At 41.3% G+C, this 18,031-nt stretch overlaps 1 protein-coding gene and 1 pseudogene across 2 annotated transcripts in view; one reads left to right on the top strand and one right to left on the bottom strand.

Annotated features, from left to right (window-relative positions):
* Nucleotides 1-18,031, bottom strand: part of PRKAR2A (protein kinase cAMP-dependent type II regulatory subunit alpha) — a 111,577-nt gene that overhangs the window by 36,190 nt on the left and 57,356 nt on the right. For both annotated transcript variants that reach the window (XM_038566512.1, XM_038566513.1), the window contains exons 3-4: nt 3,380-3,432; nt 919-1,002 (exon numbers count right to left, since the gene is read on the bottom strand). In XM_038566512.1, coding sequence (XP_038422440.1) covers nt 919-1,002; nt 3,380-3,432 — 137 coding nt within the window. The remainder of the gene's footprint in view (nt 1-918; nt 1,003-3,379; nt 3,433-18,031) is intronic.
* LOC100685286 lies at nt 15,124-15,932 on the top strand (annotated as a pseudogene).

Here is an 18,031-nt window from a genome sequence, read left to right as displayed (position 1 = left end):
CTTTCCATTGATACAGATGGATCTTCTAGGGAAAATAGGTGACACAGACCAGTATTTCTCACAATCAGCCTTTCCTTGAGGTCATGGTCTTTTTTTTTATTCAGCCTGAGACTAATAAAACTGACTAAAGTTCTGGCTATTCTTAAAACCACACAGACTGGTTTACAGATACCAGGGATGGTTGTGAGGATGTCATCCGAAGACTTATTTGCAGGAGCTGGGTGGTAGTAGAATTCTAATTCCATCCTTCGTGTCTCTGCACATTCTAGGATTCTCTGGTAGGCCCAGTACCTCAAGCCATTTATGTAGCTTCAGTGTGTGGCTCTCAAAGTAGAGGAGTAATGAAGTTTGAAGATTCTTCAACCTCCTGAGGTAGCCCCTACTCTCTATCTTCACCAAGGGAGGGAAGACATTCCCAGAAGAGATTCTATACCAGAGTCCTGCAGACACCCACTCCTCCCCACACCTGAGGTCTTTGCTGAGAAGTAATCACAAGAGGTGCCTCACATCGAAGGCCTGAGAAGTCATGCACTTCCAGTGGGTTAACTGCTACCAGAGAAGAGAATTCCATACTAGCATCTTTGGAGAAATTACTCTGCAGCATAAATTCAGACCCTCTAAACTAAGCCAGAGTCATGCAAACCTGTTTATCTCCTTTTAACATGACCAAACTGCATGGTCCTCAAATGGTATTTTCTTGGAGGAAGTACCAAAGCAATTCAGAGAAATACTGGAAGTCATCTGAAAAGCTCATTATAAGTTATGATAGGCAACACACTGCAAACATTTGTAAGTAAGATGAATCTAAAGTTTTATGCCTCATTTGACTGAGGCTAATATAACAAAAACTGTTTAAATGACAAATATACAAAAGCTAAAAGACAAAAATATTAAAAAAAAAAAAACACAAAACGTTACCTGATCAAGATTTTTGAAAAGGAGAATATCTTTGCAAGCCTCCTGAAGTCTGCATCTCTGTTGATCAGTTTTAGGATGAATCACCTGTTAATCCAAATGAAACCAGGGAAATATTTTTATTCCATTTAACAATTTGGCTTTATTTACAGATCAGTAATTTTCTTTCTCCTAAAAAGTAGGGAAAACTAAGAGTTTGTTTACTGTAACTTTAATTCTATACAAATACTAAGCAGTGTCCTTGGCCATGGAGGGGCAAGGTGATGGGGGCAGAGCACCCACCCTGGGGCACTCACTGACTGTGTGACTGGCAGCAAGTCAGCTATCTCCTGGGAGCCTCAGCATTCTTGTCTGTAAAGCAGAGGGCTATAGATTTGTTCATTCAACAGATATTAAGCATCTACTAGGTGCCAGGCACTGTTCCACCTTTAGGGACACAGGGAATACACAAATAACACCTGCTCTCATCAGGTAAATCTGTAAAATATGTAAGAGAGTGACAAGGACAGGAGGAAAAAAAAGGTGGGGAAAGGTGATAAAAAAAAAGTATGTGTGGAGTGAGCAGATGAGGCCTCACTGAGAAGGTGATATTTGTGTAAAGATCTCAAGGAAGTGAGGATGATCTGAGGGACTGAGTCATGTGGACATCTCTATGGGAAGAGCACCTCAAGCAGAGAGAACAGCAAGTGAAAACAAGGCCTTGTGGTAGGTGAAAAGCATGTCTGAGAAACAACTAGGAGATGGGTGTGACTCATTCGGAGCAAGGGTGAAAGATCAGGAAGAGACCAAGTTGAGGGCTTAGGTGAGGGAAATGCTCAAACCAGAGAGGGCATTACAATGCAGAACTACAACTTTTCCCTAGCCACATGGAGGCAATTTGAAGGTTCTGACTGAGGAATGAAAAAGATCTGACTAATGTTTTTAAAGGTTCACACTGACTATCGAGTGAAGAACAGCCTTGAGTGAAGAGTGGAAGCCAGGAAACCACTGTGATTATTCCAGTGCCAGATCGTGTTGGTCAGGGGGGCAGAGGGCAAGGGAGAGAGCCTGCAGCCGACTCCCCACTTACACAGAGCCCAACATGGGGTTTGATCTCATGATGCTGAGATCATGACCTGAGCTGAAATCAAGAGTCAGATGCTTAACTGACTGAGCCACCCAGGTGCCCCCACTAAAAAAACCTGCTTTAACTTTTAAAAGTCATCAAGAAAAAAAAAAAAAAAAAGTCATCAAGAATTTTACAATATCCAGAATGAATTTTTTAAATTTACATATCTATTAGATTCACACAATGGTACCATTTTATTATTAGAATACTTGAGAAATCTTTCATGGACTGCTCGTTTTAAGGCATACTTAAAAGATCATTGAAGCTTCTTTTATAGTATTAGCCTTTTAAAAGTGGTGATTCAGATATGCTTTTATAAAAATAATTTGGGGGCAGTCTGGGTGTCTCAGTGGTTTGGCACCTGCCTTCAGCCCAGGGCGTGATCCTGGAGACCCGGGATCAAGTCCCACGTCGGGCTCCCTGCATGGAGCCTGCTTCTCTTCTTCCTCTCCCTCTGCCTCTCTCTCTCTCTCTCTCTCTCTCTGTCTCTCATGAATAAATAAATAAAATCTTTACCAAAAAAAAATAATAATAAGGAAAATAAAAATAAAAATAAAAAATAAAAGTTTAAAAATCTGAGTTTTTAAGGACCAAAGTGAACCATAGTCCTGCCACAACCACTGTTAACATCTGGGATATATTCTTCCAGAATAATTATTTGTACTAATAAACACTAGACAGACGGATAAACATATATATGTATGTATGTATGTGTGTGTGTGTGCGTATGTATGTATTTTAAAGTTTATTTACTTTTTAAAGTAATCTCTAAACCAAAAGTGGGACTTGAACTCACAACCCCGAGGTTAAGTGCTGAATGCTCTTCCGACTAAGCCAACCAGACACCTCAGATTAATATATTTTTTTAAGTTATTTATTGAGTGTAGGGTCAAGAACCACTTGGATCCCTTGCTGTTAAATCTGGTCCTGTACCATCATTTCCAATGGCTGCCGATTCTCTTGATTTGAATGTACCATAACTTAACCCCTGGTAATCCCCTATTTTGAGGCATTGTTCCCATTTTTAACTACTACAACACTGCAATGATCTCTGTACATCCTCAGGAAGGATCCAGCTATTTGTCAAGGATGAATTCTCTTTCAGAATGAGTCAGTTGGCTTGACTATATTTAAGGTTTTGACAGTTACAGGTAGGCAGGCACCCCTTCTTACCATAACCTCAACCAGTCCTGCTTTCATTCTTCTTAATATCTGTCAAACTGGTGATAAAAAATATAGCACCTTGTTGAAATTTAATTTGTATTCATTTAAACTATCAGCATGATGTAGAGGAGGAGGGGAGTTAAGTACAGAATAAAATAAGGCAGTAAGTGCTGCCTTTGCAGCAATTCTTACCCTTGGATCAGTATCTTCCTCTTCCTCATCAGGGTTATAGGTCTCAGCACAGACTAAATTTGGAGAGAAAAACATAAAGAGAAAAGTGAATAAAACAGATGTGTGCTTTTACTGGAAAAATAGGAAGTGAACGTAGTTTCCTGTTATTCACTGGTTTCTAAAGCTGTAATGATTTTAAAGCCCTTTCAGCAATTAACAAATATATTAAGTACCTACTCATGTCAGGAATTCTATTAGGTTCTAAAAGGCCAGCTTTCTAGGGATCGGTAGTCTCAAATAGGAGAGAGTTGATAAAATATATCATAGAGAAAATCCCATGATAGTGGCAAGGACAAGGAAAGAAGTACTATCTCTGCTGAATTTTTTTTTTAAAGATTTTATTTATTTATTCATGAGAGACAGAGAGAGAGAGAGGCAGAGACACAGGCAGAGGGAGAAGCAGGCTCCATGCAGGGAGCCTGATGCAGGACTCGATCCCGGGTCTCCAGGATCATGCCCTGGGCTGGAGGCGGTGCTAAACCCCTAAGCCACCTGGGCTGCCCTCTCTGCTGAATTTTTAAGCATGGGTAGAAAAATCAGAGTACAACATATGCAATATAAACACATGGATATGGATATGGAGTAATTATGAAAAGAATCAATTAAAATTGTTCAACATCATTCTGTACATAAATGATTTAAAAATAAAAACAAATTTTATTTATTTATTTATTTATTTATTTATTTATTTATTTATTTTTACAGATTTTATTTATTTATTCATGAGAGACAGGCAGAGACACAGGCAGAGGGAGAAGCAGGCTCCCTGCAGGAAGCCCGATTCAGGACTCGATCCCAGGACCCTGGGATCACGACCTGAGCCAAAGGCAGACACTCAACTGCTGAGCCATGGAGGCACCCCAATAAGAATGAATTTTAAACAAAATGAATACTATGTGTCAGTCTTTCTTCTGGGTACAATATTATACAAATCTAAAATCAACTGGATTTTCCTTGTAGGTAACCTATGTTTGTTGCACTGGTTGGCTGCAGGACTTGTCTCTCTTGCAATTCAAAGATTCAGAAAATATTTACTGAATATTTGTAATAGAAAAATTATCAGAAATTATAGAACTATAAAAAATATGATATAACTATTTGAATAATACACTACAAGAAAAAAACTAGAAAGCTCTCCAAGGGCTAATAGGGATTTCTAGGGAAAAAAGCAAAACGAAAGATATATGTAGTATGTTCTCCCTTCCGTAAAGGATTTCTATGAGAAAGAAGGAACACTAAGATGAGGGGAAAAAAAATATATATAAATATGAATATATACATAAAAGTTTTTTTTTTACCTGTTTATTTTTCCAAAGGGAAATAGAGAAGGATAAACCAGGAAGTTAGCAGGCAAGGAATCCAAATGGTTCGTGACCCTACACTCAATGCATTTGTATTATAGCTAACAACTAGGGATACATACTGCTTTCGATTTAACTCCTGGCTTATTAGACACATTTACTCACTGCAGCCTTGGTCTAGTTGCATCCCAGCTTCCCCTTCCTACTGATTCTCTGAATGCATGGAACACCTGAGAAATGGTGTATCAGGCAGAGAGGAGTCCCTTCCCTGCCTACCCTACGGTACTCTAGTGTGGGTCACACCTCCTGTACTGTAATAACCATCAATACTCTGCCTGTCCAACAGGGATCCAGTATCCTTACCCAGAGAAAAATTAGGGAGAAGGGAGTAAAAGGACATATACTATTCTAGTATAAAACAGCACCAGGTAATGTTCTGCAGGAAGGTCTGCTTAGTCCCTGACTGGTACATGCTTCGGGTAGCTGAGCCAGGAAAGTGACAACAGGATGTAGATAATGACTAACTTTCTCCAAGCCATTCCTGATTCCACAAGATGAGGTCAGCTACATTTATCTCAGATCTGTCCTAAAGATTAAGACACATACCTTCCTGAGTTCCTAGACATATTGCTGCCACTTTTTTGCACCTTCATAGATTATTTTGGTAGATTTGAGGAAGCTGCATTGCGGACACACTATTAAATTGCAAGCCTCTTGGCTCTCTGTGCTCTTGATTAATATTGTCGTTAGCAGCCCAGTTTTCTAAACCAGAAATTTGCAACTCACCATTACTTCTTTCATTCACCTCTTACCCAATGAATACATCAAATTCTCCTTCAGAAATATTTTCATATTGGGGATCCCCGGGTGGCTCAGCAGTTTAGCGCCTGCCTTTGGCCCAGGGTGTGATCCTGGAATCCCAGGATCAAGTCCTGCATCGGGCTGCCTGCATGGAGCCTGCTTCTCCCTCTGCCTGTGTCTCTGCCTCTCTCTCTCTCTCTTTGTCTCTCATGAATAAATAAAAATTTTAAAAAAGAAAAAAAAAGAAAGAAATATTCTCTTATCTGACCTTTATTCAATGTACTTCAATTGCTACTTCTTGGTCCAGGACCTCAAAATATCTTCTTAGAAAAATGCATTTAAAAACCCTCACTTTAGGGATGCCTGGGTGGCTCAGCAGTTTAGCGTCCACCTTTGGCTCAGGGCGTGATCTTGGGGCCCTGGGATGGAGTCCCACATCAGGCTCCCTGCTTGGGGCCTGCTTCTCCCTCTGCCTGTGTCTCTGCCTCTCTCATGAATGAATAAATAAAATCTTAAAAAAAAAAAAAGCCCTCACTTTGGAGACAGATGGGTACATGACTATTATTATACTTCCTCTACTTTTGCATATGTATGAAAATTTTCATTTAAAAAGTTTAAAATAATAAGTCTGTGATGATGAGACTGACAGGATTTTACTGATAATGACATAGTCTTGGGCTAGCCTATTTCCAGGCTTGCTTTTCCTCTGATTTTGAAGGAAAGTACTTCAGTGACTTAGTTTGTTTTTATGGTTTTATTTTTTAAAAAAAGACTCAAAGGTTTTTTCAGTTATATATTTTTAATTTTTATTTATTTATGATAGTCACAGAGAGAGAGAGAGAGAGAGAGGCAGAGACACAGGCAGAGGGAGAAGCAGGCTCCATGCACCGGGAGCCTGACGTGGGACTCGATCCCGGGTCTCCAGGATCACACCCTGGGCCAAAGGCAGGCGCCAAACCGCTGTGCCACCCAGGGATCCCCTTCAGTTATCTTATTACTGATGTGTAGAATTGCTGACAGTTTTTTAACGTTTTTATTTTTTTCATGTGTTTTTATTGAAGTTCAATTTGCCAACATATAGTATAACACCCAGTGCTCATCCCATCAAGTGCCCTTCTCAGTACATCCCCCAGTTACCTCAACACCCCTGCCCACCTCCCCTTCCATAACCCTTTGTTCCTTTTCCAGAGTTAGGAGTCTCTCATGCTTTGTCTCCCTCTCCATTTTTTCCCCACTCAGTTCACCTCCTTTCCCTTATAATCCCTTTCACTATTTCTTATATTCCCCGTCTGAGTGAAACCATGTGATGTTCTCCTCTGATGACTTACTTTGCTCAGCATAATACCCTCCAGTTCCATCCACGTCGAAGCAAATGGTGGGTATTTGTCATTTCTGATGGCTGAGTAATATTCCATTGTATATATATACCACATGCTCTTTATCCATTCATCTGTCGAAGGACATCATGGCTCCTTCCACAAGTTGGCTATTGTGGACATTGCTGCTATAAACATTCGGGTGCAGGTGTTCTGGCGTTTCACTACATCTGTATCTTTGGGGTAAATACCCCGTAATGCAATTTCTGGGTCATAGGGTAGCTCTATTTTTAACTTTCTGAGGAACCTCCACACTGTTTTCCAGAGTGGCTGCACCAGTTCACATTCCCACCAACAGTGCAAGAGGGTTCCCTCTTCTCCATATCTTCTCCAACATTTGGAGAGTTGTTTCCTGTCTTGTTAATTTTCCCCATTCTCACTGGTGAGAGGTGGTATCTCATTGTGGTTTTGCTTTGTATTTCCCTGATGGCAAATGATGTGGAGCATTTTCTCATGTGCTTGTTGGCCATGTGTATGTCTTCTCAAAGGTCTTTTTTAAAAAAAGATTTTATTTATTTATTTTGAGAGAGAGAGAGAGAGAGCACAAGTGCACACATGCATGCATGCCTGAGCAGGTGGGGGAGGGTGGGGGAGAATCTCAAGCAGACTCCATGCTTAAGAGCACAGAGCCTGGCTGAGCACAGAGCCTGGCTCAGGGTTCAATCTCACCACCCTGAGATCAGGACCTCTGTCAAAATCAAGAGTCAGATGCTTCACCAACTGAGCCATCCAGGTGCCCCTCGTTTTTATATTTTTAGACATTAACCTAACTCAGGCAATAAATGTTACAGTCTTCAAGTCCTAAGGTGCAGCACTGTGATTTAAGCAAAAATAGTTATTTCCAGTAAAATTATTATTTTTGTGGAAAAACATTATGTCTTTATTTTCCAAAACTTGATTTTGAATTTCTTCCCTTTTCTTTTGAACTCCAGACTCACCTCTCTTTGCCTGTTCCCTCTGTTTCTACCCAATCTCTCTACTTCTTCCTGGTCTTGATCCCAAACCACTTCTTTCATCTTCTGTATAAAAGTCCATTTTTAAAAAAGATTCTATGTATTTATTCATGAGAGGCACACAGAGAGAGAAAGAGAGAGGCAGAGACACAAGCAGAGGGAGAAGCTTCATGCAGGGAGCCCAACGTGGGACTTGATCCCAGGTCTCCAGGATCACACCCTGGGCCGAAGGCGGCGCTAAACCGCTGAGCCACCAGGGCTGCCCCTAAAAGTCCATTTTTAAGTGTCTATGTGGTTGTTGCCCCAGAGTCTGTGTGATCTCCTATGAAGCCTCAAGAAAGATACTGAGTGTCATGAGATGTGTAACACCTACTGAAAACGAAGACTGAAAGAGTAGCACAATCCCTGGTTCCAGGGAATTTGTTTTGCCACAGTCTTCCAGCAGATGTCACTGGTTGGCAACACGAAACTGTACAAAGTGACAAGAACCTATCCAGCACAATTTCTTCTTCCAAATTTTATTTTTATTTATTTTAAAGATTTTATTCATTCATGAGAGACATACAGAGAGAGAGAGAGAGAGAGAGAGAGAGAGAGAAAGAGGCAGAGACACAGGCAGAGGGAGAAGCAGGCTCCATGCAGGGAGCCTGACGTGGGACTTGATCCTGGGTCTTCAGGATCAGGCCCTGGGCTGAAGACAGCGCTAAATCGCTGAGCCACCCGGGCTGCCCTCTTCTTCCAAATTTTAATTGATGCTTCTGTCATCCAGAAATGTGGATCATCTTTTTAAAGATTTTATTTTTAAGTAATTTCTACACCTAATGTGGGGCTCAAACTCACAATCCTGAGATCAAGAGTTGCACGCTCTATCAACTGAGCCAGCCAGGTGCTCCCAGAAATGTGAATCATTAAAGTATGCTGGTGAGAGAAAACCCTTTCATATTTACAAAGAAGTGAGCACAGATCCTGGTCACATCCTGAGGTGCTATGCTCTCCTGCTAGCTCCCGTGTAGAGTTGATTCAGCCTGTGTGTATTACTCAGCTTGGGCTGCCATAATAAATACCAGGCAGAATGGCTTAAAGAACAGAAATCTATTCTCTCACAGTTCTAGAGAATGGAAATTCAAGATCAAGGTACTGGCACGTTTTATTTCTCCTGGGGCCTCTTCCCTTGGCTCACGAGTGGCTGCCCTCTTGCTGTGTCCTCATATGGCCCTCTGTTTCTATGGTACACTCCCTGGTGTCTCTTCCTCTTCTTATAAGGACACCAGTCCTATTGGATTAGGGCTCCACTCTTATAACCTCATTTAACCTTAATTGCCTCTTTTTTTTTTTTTTTTTTTAAAGGCCCTTTCTCCAAATACAGTCATATTGGGCCTCACATAGGAATTCACAAGGGACAAAATTCAGTATGTAACACTGGGTTTCTAAATTATTTTCAGTAATGTTTGGTAATATTTTACCTGAAGATAGCTATTGGTGGAAAAAATACTGAATACTGTGAAAGGCTATCTAGACAAAAATCAATATTTCAGTCTATTGTAAGCATGTAAGCCTTAAAAGACAGGGACGCCTCATGAAGGAAGAGCACCTATCATGCAGAGAGGAGTGACTACTATGGCACCAGATGCACAGCAGACTCTACTGACTGGTCACAGTCATCACCAGATCAGATTATCCCTGCCTAAATATGGCATGATGCCAACACACAAATTTCTGATTAAAATGCTTTGAAGCTTCAATATACATTTAATAAATGAAAGGATTTTTCTGGGGATGAAGTTTTTTAATTAACAGAATCAGACTAACATTTCAAACTCAAAGCCAGTTAATACTACTTTAGGACTATTTCAAGAAAGCTGCCTTTAAAGAATTTACAAACTCTCTTCATTTGATGAATTTATCACATGACATAGAAGGACTGTTCTGTTAGAACTTAAACTTGGAAGGCACAGCTTTTCAGACAAGATAGGGCGCGTTTGGGGTGGTATGTCCGTAGACAGGCAGAGCTTTTCAATTCTATTGCTTTGCAATGGAGACCCAGCATCAAAGAAGGGAAGAGCTCATCTCTGAAGCTACTACATGCACCAGGGTCTGAGCTTCAATCCACCCACCACTCACTCATTCACTATTTCCCTATATTCCAGATCCCTGGTCTGTTTCTTCAGTGGTGAGAAGCAATAACAATATGAAAATCATGTAAAAAGTGGGGAGTAGGAGGAGACATTTATTTTTTTTTTAATTTTTAATTTATTTATGATAGTCACAGAGAGAGAGAGAGAGAGAGAGAGAGAGGCAGAGACACAGGCAGAGGGAGAAGCAGGCTCCATGCACCGGGAGCCCGACGTGGGATTCGATCCCGGGTCTCCAGGATCGCGCCCTGGGCCAAAGGCAGGCGCCAAACCGCTGCGCCACCCAGGGATCCCGGAGGAGACATTTAAAACACAGGGCTGCAGGGCACATGGGTGGCTTGGGCAGTTAAACATCCGACTTTTGATTTTGGCTCAGGTCATGATCTCAGGGTCCTGAGTTCAAGCCCCATACTGGGCTCCACACTCATCAAGGAGTCTGCTAGAGTCCCTCTCTCTCTGCCTATCCCCCCCAAATAAATAAATAAATCTTAAAAAAAAATAAAACACAGGGCTGGGCTCACAGGAGATACTCAACAATTGCTAGCTCTCTTACACTGTTTTACATTCCAGATTATTATTCAGTCAGACACACTGAGTTGTTGAAGTCTCCTGCAGTTTCTTTTTTTTTTTTTTTAAGATTTTATTTATTTATTCAGGAGAGACAGAGGGAGAGAGAGGCAGAGACACAGGCAGAGGGAGAAGCAGGCTCCATGAAGGGAGCCTGATGTGGGACTTGATCCCGGGTCTCCAGGATCACGTCCTGAGCCAACGGCGGTGCTAAACCGCTGAGCCACCCGGGCTGCCCTCTCCTGCAGTTTCTGACATAGCACATGTCCTCACATAGCTAGTCATTGCTGAAATTCTTGGATCCCATAAGGAGCCCTATTCCCTACTTCTCTTTCCAATCTTATTTTATCTCCTTACTTATAGCCAGAGCAGCCAGATCCAGTTCATCCCCCTTTGAGTCTTAAGACATTCTTTCCCACAGAATGCATCCTTGGTACTAGTCAAACAGTAACCATGTCTTACAAATTCCAGTGCAATTTCTGCTTCCTCCCTCAAAGATGTGTCTCTTAATTTTTTTCTGCCCACAGTAATTTCTCCTTCTGATTTCTAACCCCTTGCTTTTGCTCCTTTCTTCTATTCATCCATTCATATTTACTGACGTTGTTCTAAATGTTAACTATATGCATCAACGAACAAAACACAAAACTTCTCTGCCTGATTGGAGCTTATACTCTAGCACAAGGACTAGATAATAAATAGGACAAATAACTTAAGAAGGAGAGAGTGAGAGAGACAGTAATGAGAAAATAAGTGAGGGAGATAGGGTGTGTGTGTGTGTGTGTGTGTGTGTGTGTGTGTGTGTGTTGTGTGTTGTGTCTTACTGAAGACCTAACTGAGAAGGTGTTTTGCAAATAAAGGTCTAAAGGATGTAAGCAATCTACAAAGATAGTTATGATGAGATACAGGAGCAAAAGTCTGATTAAATTGGGACTCAAGGGAGAATAGAAGAGAAACTAGATACAACAAATATTGATTGCTCCTTCAAGGAATTTGCTATAAAGATATGCAGGGGGAAAAAGGGTGGTGGCTGGAGAGGGAAGAGTGTTTTTAAAAAGTTTTATTTTTATAAGAAGTGGAAATCAATACTGTGTTTCTCCACTTAGAAGAATAATCCAGGTGAAGGATAAAGATCATGCAAGATAGGGGCAGCCCGGGTGGCTCAGTGGTTTAGTGCTGACTTCAGCCCAGGGCCTGATCCTGGGGACCCGGGATCGAGTCCCACATTGGGCTCCCTGCATGGAGCCTGCTTCTCCCCCTTCCTGTGTCTCTGCTTCTCTGTGTGTCTCTCATGAATAACTAGATAAAATCTTAATTAAAAAAAAAAGATCATGCAGGATAAAGAGGAAGTAACTGCTAGGAGGATAAAGGGAAGAGGTCTAGTGTATAGGCGGACACTGGACTCACAGGCAGGTAAGGAAGAATAGATGTGGTGATGGGAGTCTATGGAAACTATCTTTCATAGCTTCTATTTCCTTAGTTAAGAAAAAAATCATCTGCCAGGAATGAGGATTCAGGATGAGGTGCAGGTTTTGGAATAAAGAAGGTATGAAAGGCTTATCTGGGAGAACAGAAGAATGAAAGAAGTATGGAGACACAGGATGATTGCAGGCATCCAGAGCCTACTAGTATTGAATGATCATGTACTGAAAGTAAGATTAGTCAACAGGGCTGTGTATTTTCCTTCCATCAAATACTGCTGTGGGGCAGATGCAGAGTAAGTGGACAGGTGGGCTGGGATCCCTGGGTGGCGCAGCGGTTTGGTGCCTGCCTTTGGCCCAGGGCGCGATCCTGGAGACCCGGGATCGAATCCCACGTCGGGCTCCCGGTGCATGGAGCCTGCTTCTCCCTCTGCCTGTGTCTCTGCCTCTCTCTCTCTCACTGTGTGCCTATCATAAATAAATAAATTAATTAAAAAAAAAAGTGGACAGGTGGGCTTAAATAGAATGTGGTTTAGCCAAGCAAGTAAAAAGGAAACAGTAAATTGAAGGTATGTGCCACAGAGTGGTTATAATCATTGACTGAGGAATAATTTAAGGTTAGTAAAAGACGAAGGGAGGAACAGTGGAAAGAAAGATCAAGTTGTCAGGGTTGGAGCAGGATAGCAAAAGAGCCCAGGTGACAGCAGGTGGTGGGAGACTGGGATCACTGAGTATGAAAAGTTGTAATGCCTGGGGTACCGGTGGCTCAGTCTGTTAAGCATCTGACTCTTGATTTCAGCCCAGGTCTTGATCTCATGGTAGTGAGATCCAGCCCAGCATCAGCTTAAGATTCTCTCTCTCTCTCTCTCTCTCTCTCTCTCTCTCTCTCTCTCTCTGCCACTCCCCCTCTAAAAAAGAGTTGTAATGCTTGTCATTCCAGAGAATGACCAGAGGGGTGAGTGGCTGAAGTTGGGTGAAAGACAAGAGGTCAATGAATGGAAGGGCAAGACATTGAGAAAATCATCTATATGGAAATAAGAAGAAAACAGCCTATGCATTATTAGAGAACTAAAAACCAGGAGGGGAAGTGGCTGAGAGAATATAATAACGTGAAGTTTGAAGGCGAGGGTTGTAGGGAGGAGGGAGAGACAATGGTCTGGAAGCACTAAGGAGTATAGAAATATTTACCATTTACCCACCTCCTGTCTGTATTACAAGAAAGAAGGAAGAAAAGAATCACAATTTGAGAAGCCTGCAGGGCAAGCCAAGCTTCAGCTAGATCCAGAAGATGAAAGCTACATTCAGAGGTAACAGGCTGAGAATTTAGGGGATTTATATGAAAACTGACCAAAAGGTCCAGAGGGTATAAGAAAGGGTCCTGAGAGATAAGAAGGGTAGAATTTAGGACTCCTGATACTTTTAGGTACATTATCACCTCGACTGTTCAAGCGACTTAACCTCTGCCTTGTCCTCAGTTTCTGCATCTGTACAGTGAGGATAATCATGGCATGTACCTCACTGTTAATGTGAGGATTATGTTCAATGACACAAGGAAGGTATTTACATAGACCTTAAAATTGTGCACCTAACACATAGCCTGGATGAAAAGAACATTAGCTATTCCTACAGGCTATTTTCTCTCCTGCATAATCATTTTGGATTCTTTTTTTTTTTTTTTTAAAGATTTATTTATTTATTTATTATTTATTTAATCATTCATGATAGACATAGACATAGAGAGAGAGAAAGAGAGAGAGAGAGGCAGAGACACAGGCAGAGGGAGAAGCAGGCTCCATGCAGGGAGCCCGACATGGGACTCGATTCCGGGACTCCAGGATCGCGCCCTGGGCCAAAGGCAGGTGCTAAAACGCTGAGCCACCCAGGGATCCCCCTCATTTTGGATTCTTTTAAGAATCTTTTAACTTAGCATTTGAATAATATTGAGAAGTTTTAAACCTTCAATAAGATTGCAAAATCTGGGATGCCTGGGTGGCTCAGCAGTTGAGCATCTGCCTTTGGCTTAGGGCATGATCCCGGAATTCCCGAATCGAGTCCCACATCGGGCTTCCTGCATGGGGCCTGCTTCTCCCTCTGCCTATGTCTCTATGTCTCTGTCTTTCTGTCTCTCTCTCTCTCATGAATAAATAAAATCTAAAAAAAAAAAAAAAAAGGATTGCAAAATCTAAGGAGGAGGGATTATTGTTTGAGTTCTCCACAGAGTTCAGGCCTGAACACTGACAGCTCAAGCAGCAATTCATGAACACCATCCAGGACCTCTGGATGAGATATCACTGTACTCTCCATCTCCCAGATCTGTCCTACAGAGGTCAAGAGACATTACTAATCATTTGGGGAAAAGAAAGTAGGGATGTCTGGGTAGCTCAGGGGTTGACTACCTGCCTTCAGCTCAGGGTGTGATCCTGGGTCTGAGGATCGAGTACTACATTGGGCTCCCTGTGAAAAGCTTCTCCCTCTGCCTATGTCTCTGCCTCTCTCTGATGACTGAAAGGAAAGGAAAGGAAAGGAAAAGAAAAGAAAAGAAAAGAAAAGAAAAGAAAAGAAAAGAAAAGAAAAGAAAAGAAAAGAAAAGAAGAAAAGAAAAGAAGAAAAGAAAAGAAAAGAAAAGAAAAGAAAAGAAAAGAAAAGAAAAGAAAAGAAAAGAAAAGAAAAGAAGGCCAAGAATGAACAAAATGGAAGGTAATAGCTCATGGATCTCATACCAACCTTAATCCATACTTAATTTCTTCTCCATAATGTCTCACTACACATAAGAACATAGTTTTTTCAATCTCCTTTCAACATACTTTGGTGTACAACCTTACTAAAGGCTTTCTGAAACATAAATGAGCAGATTTTCTCAAAGAAAAGGACAAAGGGATAGAAAAGGGATTCCTAGTCTCACTACATATTAGTTTATATGACAATTTAAAATCAAGGATTCCCAGAATGAGGGGATATCAAAGAATGATGTGATACATACAGCTCACACACAGCAGGTTTGAAACACATTAACATCCCCACTATACAATCAAATAAACTCTGGATGTATCCAAAAGTCAAACATTTTAATTATAAGGAAACTTCCAGAAAATATATTTATTAGGTCTATAAAAGGGGAGGGGAACCTTCTCAGCTTAAGAGCAATTATTTAGCTCTTTTCGTGCCTAGTGCAGCCATGGCTTGTGGTCCCAAGAAGCACCTGAAGCATGTAGCAGCTCCAAAGCACTGGATGCTGGATAAACTGACCAGTGTGTTTGCCCCTCGCCCATCTACTGGCCCCCATAAGTTGAGAGAATGTCTTCCTCTCATCATTTTCCTAAGGAACAGACTTAAGTATGCCCTAACAGGAGATGCAGTGAAGAAGATCTGTATGCAGCGTTTTATTAAGATTGATGGCAAGTCTGAACTGATATCACCTGCCCTGCTGGTTTTATGGATGTCATCAGCATTGACAAAACTGGGGAGAATTTCCGTCTAATCTATGACACCAAGGGTCGTTTTGCTGTTCATCGGATTACACCTGAGGAGGCCAAGTATAAGTTGCACGAAGTGAGAAAGATCTTTGTGGGAACAAAAGGAATCCCTCATCTGGTGACTCATGATGCTCGCACCATCCGCTATCCTGATCCCCTCATCAAGGTGAATGACACCATTCAGATTGATTTGGAGACTGGAAAGATTACTGATTTCATCAAGTTTGATACTGATAATCTGTGTATGGTGAATGGAGGCACCAACCTGGGAAGAATTGGTGTGATCACCAAAGGAGAGAGACACCCTGGTTCTTTTGATGTAGTTCACGTGAAAGATGCCAATGGCAACAGCTTCATCACCCAACTCTCCAACATTTTTGTTATTGGCAAAGGCAGCAAACCATGGATTTCTCTTCCCCGCACAAAGGGTATCTGCCTTACTATTGCTAAGGAAAGAGACAAGAGACTGGCAATCAAACAGAACAGTGGGTAAAATGGTCCCTAGGTGATGTGATTGAAAGTCTTTATACTTAAAGATTCTACAGCATGGGAAAAAAAAAAAGAGGAATTATTTTTTAAAAATGAAGATATATATATTCTATATATATTCAATAAATACTTAGTGTTTGCTATGTGCCAGGCAGGCAGTGTTCATGGAATCAGTCACGTACTAAAGTTTTTTTTTTTTTTTAATTTATTTATTCATGATAGTCACACAGAGAGAGAGAGAGAGAGAGAGGCAGAGACACAGGCAGAGAGAGAAGCAGGCTCCATGCACCAGGAGCCCGATGTGGGATTTGATCCCGGGTCTCCAGGATTGTGCCCTGGGCCAAAGGCAGGCGCCAAACCACTGCGCCACCCAGGGATCCCAAAGTTTTTGAGTCAATAAAAAAATAGCAAAATTAAAACAAGTAGCATACCAAGCAGGAAAATTTTGCATTAAAAATTTCAAAAGGTTGGGCACCTGGGTGGCTCAATTAGTTAACCATCTGGCTCTTGGTTTCAGCTCAGGTCATGATCTCAGAGTGGTTGAGATCAAGCCCTGCATTTGGCTCCACACTCAGTACAGAGTCTCCTCAGCATTCTTTCCCTTCGCCCTTCCCCTCTGTCCTCCCTCACTCATGTTTTCTCTCTCTCTAAAATAAAGAAATAAAATATTTTTTTAAAATTTCAAAAGTTCAAAAATCATGATAGAAATTTACTTAAACTTATAAAAAACTAATCTGGATCATAATAGATCAAAGAGAAAAATATCACCAAACTAGTACTGTATAAAAAAATAAAAATTGATTTCTCATATTTGGAAAACATTCATTTTTGTTAATAATCAAAGGAGTGCCAAATAGAACAATCTGAAGTACTATTTTATTTTATTATTATTTTTTATTATTTTTTTTTATTATTTTATTATTTTTAAGATTTTATTTATTCATGAGAGACACAGAGAGAGAGAGGCAAAGACACAGGCAGAGGGAGAAGCAGACTCCACGCGGGGAGCCAGAAGTGGGACTTGATCCCAGGTCTCCAGGATCATGCCCTGGACTGAAGGTGACGCCAAACCGCTGAGCCCACTGGGGCTGCCCTAAAGTACTATTTTATATCTAAATTAAAGTAGGAAATACAAATCAAAACCACAATGAGATACCACCTTACAGCAGTGAGAATGGGGAAAATTAGCAAGGCAGGAAACCACAAATGTTGGAGAGGATGCGGAAAAAAGGGAATCCTCTTGCACTGTTGGTGGGAATGTGAACTGGTGCAGCCACTCTGGAAAACTGTGTGGAGGTTCCTCAAAGAGTTAAAAGTAGATCTGCCCTACGACCCAGCAATTGCACTGCTGGAGATTTACCCCAAAGATACAGATGCAATGAAACGCCGGGACACCTGCACCCCGATGTTTATAGCAGCAATGTCCACAATAGCCAAACTGTGGAAGGAGCCTCGGTGTCCATCGAAAGATGAATGGATAAAGAAGATGTGGTTTATGTATACAATGGAATATTCCTCAGCCATTAGAAATGACAAATACCCACCATTTGCTTCGACGTGGATGCAACTGGAGGGTATTATGCTGAGTGAAATAAGTCAATCGGAGAAGGACAAACATTATATGGTCTCATTCATTTGGGGAATATAAATAATAGTGAAAGGGAATAGAGGGGAAAGGAGAAGAAATGGGTAGGAAATATCTGAAAGGGAGACAGAACATGGAAGATCCTAACTCTGGGAAACGAACTAGGGGTGGTGGAAGGGGAGGAGGGCGGGGGGTGGGGGTGACTGGTTGGCGGGCACTGATGGGGGCACTTGACGGGATGAGCACTGGGTGTTATTCTGTATGTTGGCAAATTGAGCACCAATAAAAAATAAATTTATTATTAAAAAAAATAAAGTAGTAGGCACCATCTATGTTAGTGAGATGGTGGTGAAAGAGAAGCCTTTGTAGGGTGTCTTTCTCTCTGCATGCAGCCTATTCTGTAGACTGCCTCTAGAAAGCAATACACAGAAAAAACCCAGGCAATGATCAGTTTCTGACCAGAGAATGCTACCCAACACTATAATTGAGGAAATAATCTTAGTGGCTCAACAGTGTAT

Source organism: Canis lupus, chromosome 20 (assembly GCF_011100685.1).
Source record: "Canis lupus familiaris isolate Mischka breed German Shepherd chromosome 20, alternate assembly UU_Cfam_GSD_1.0, whole genome shotgun sequence".
NCBI lineage: Eukaryota > Metazoa > Chordata > Mammalia > Carnivora > Canidae > Canis > Canis lupus.
Note: the sequence above shows the minus strand (reverse complement) of the source record. Positions and strands in the feature narration are given on the sequence as shown.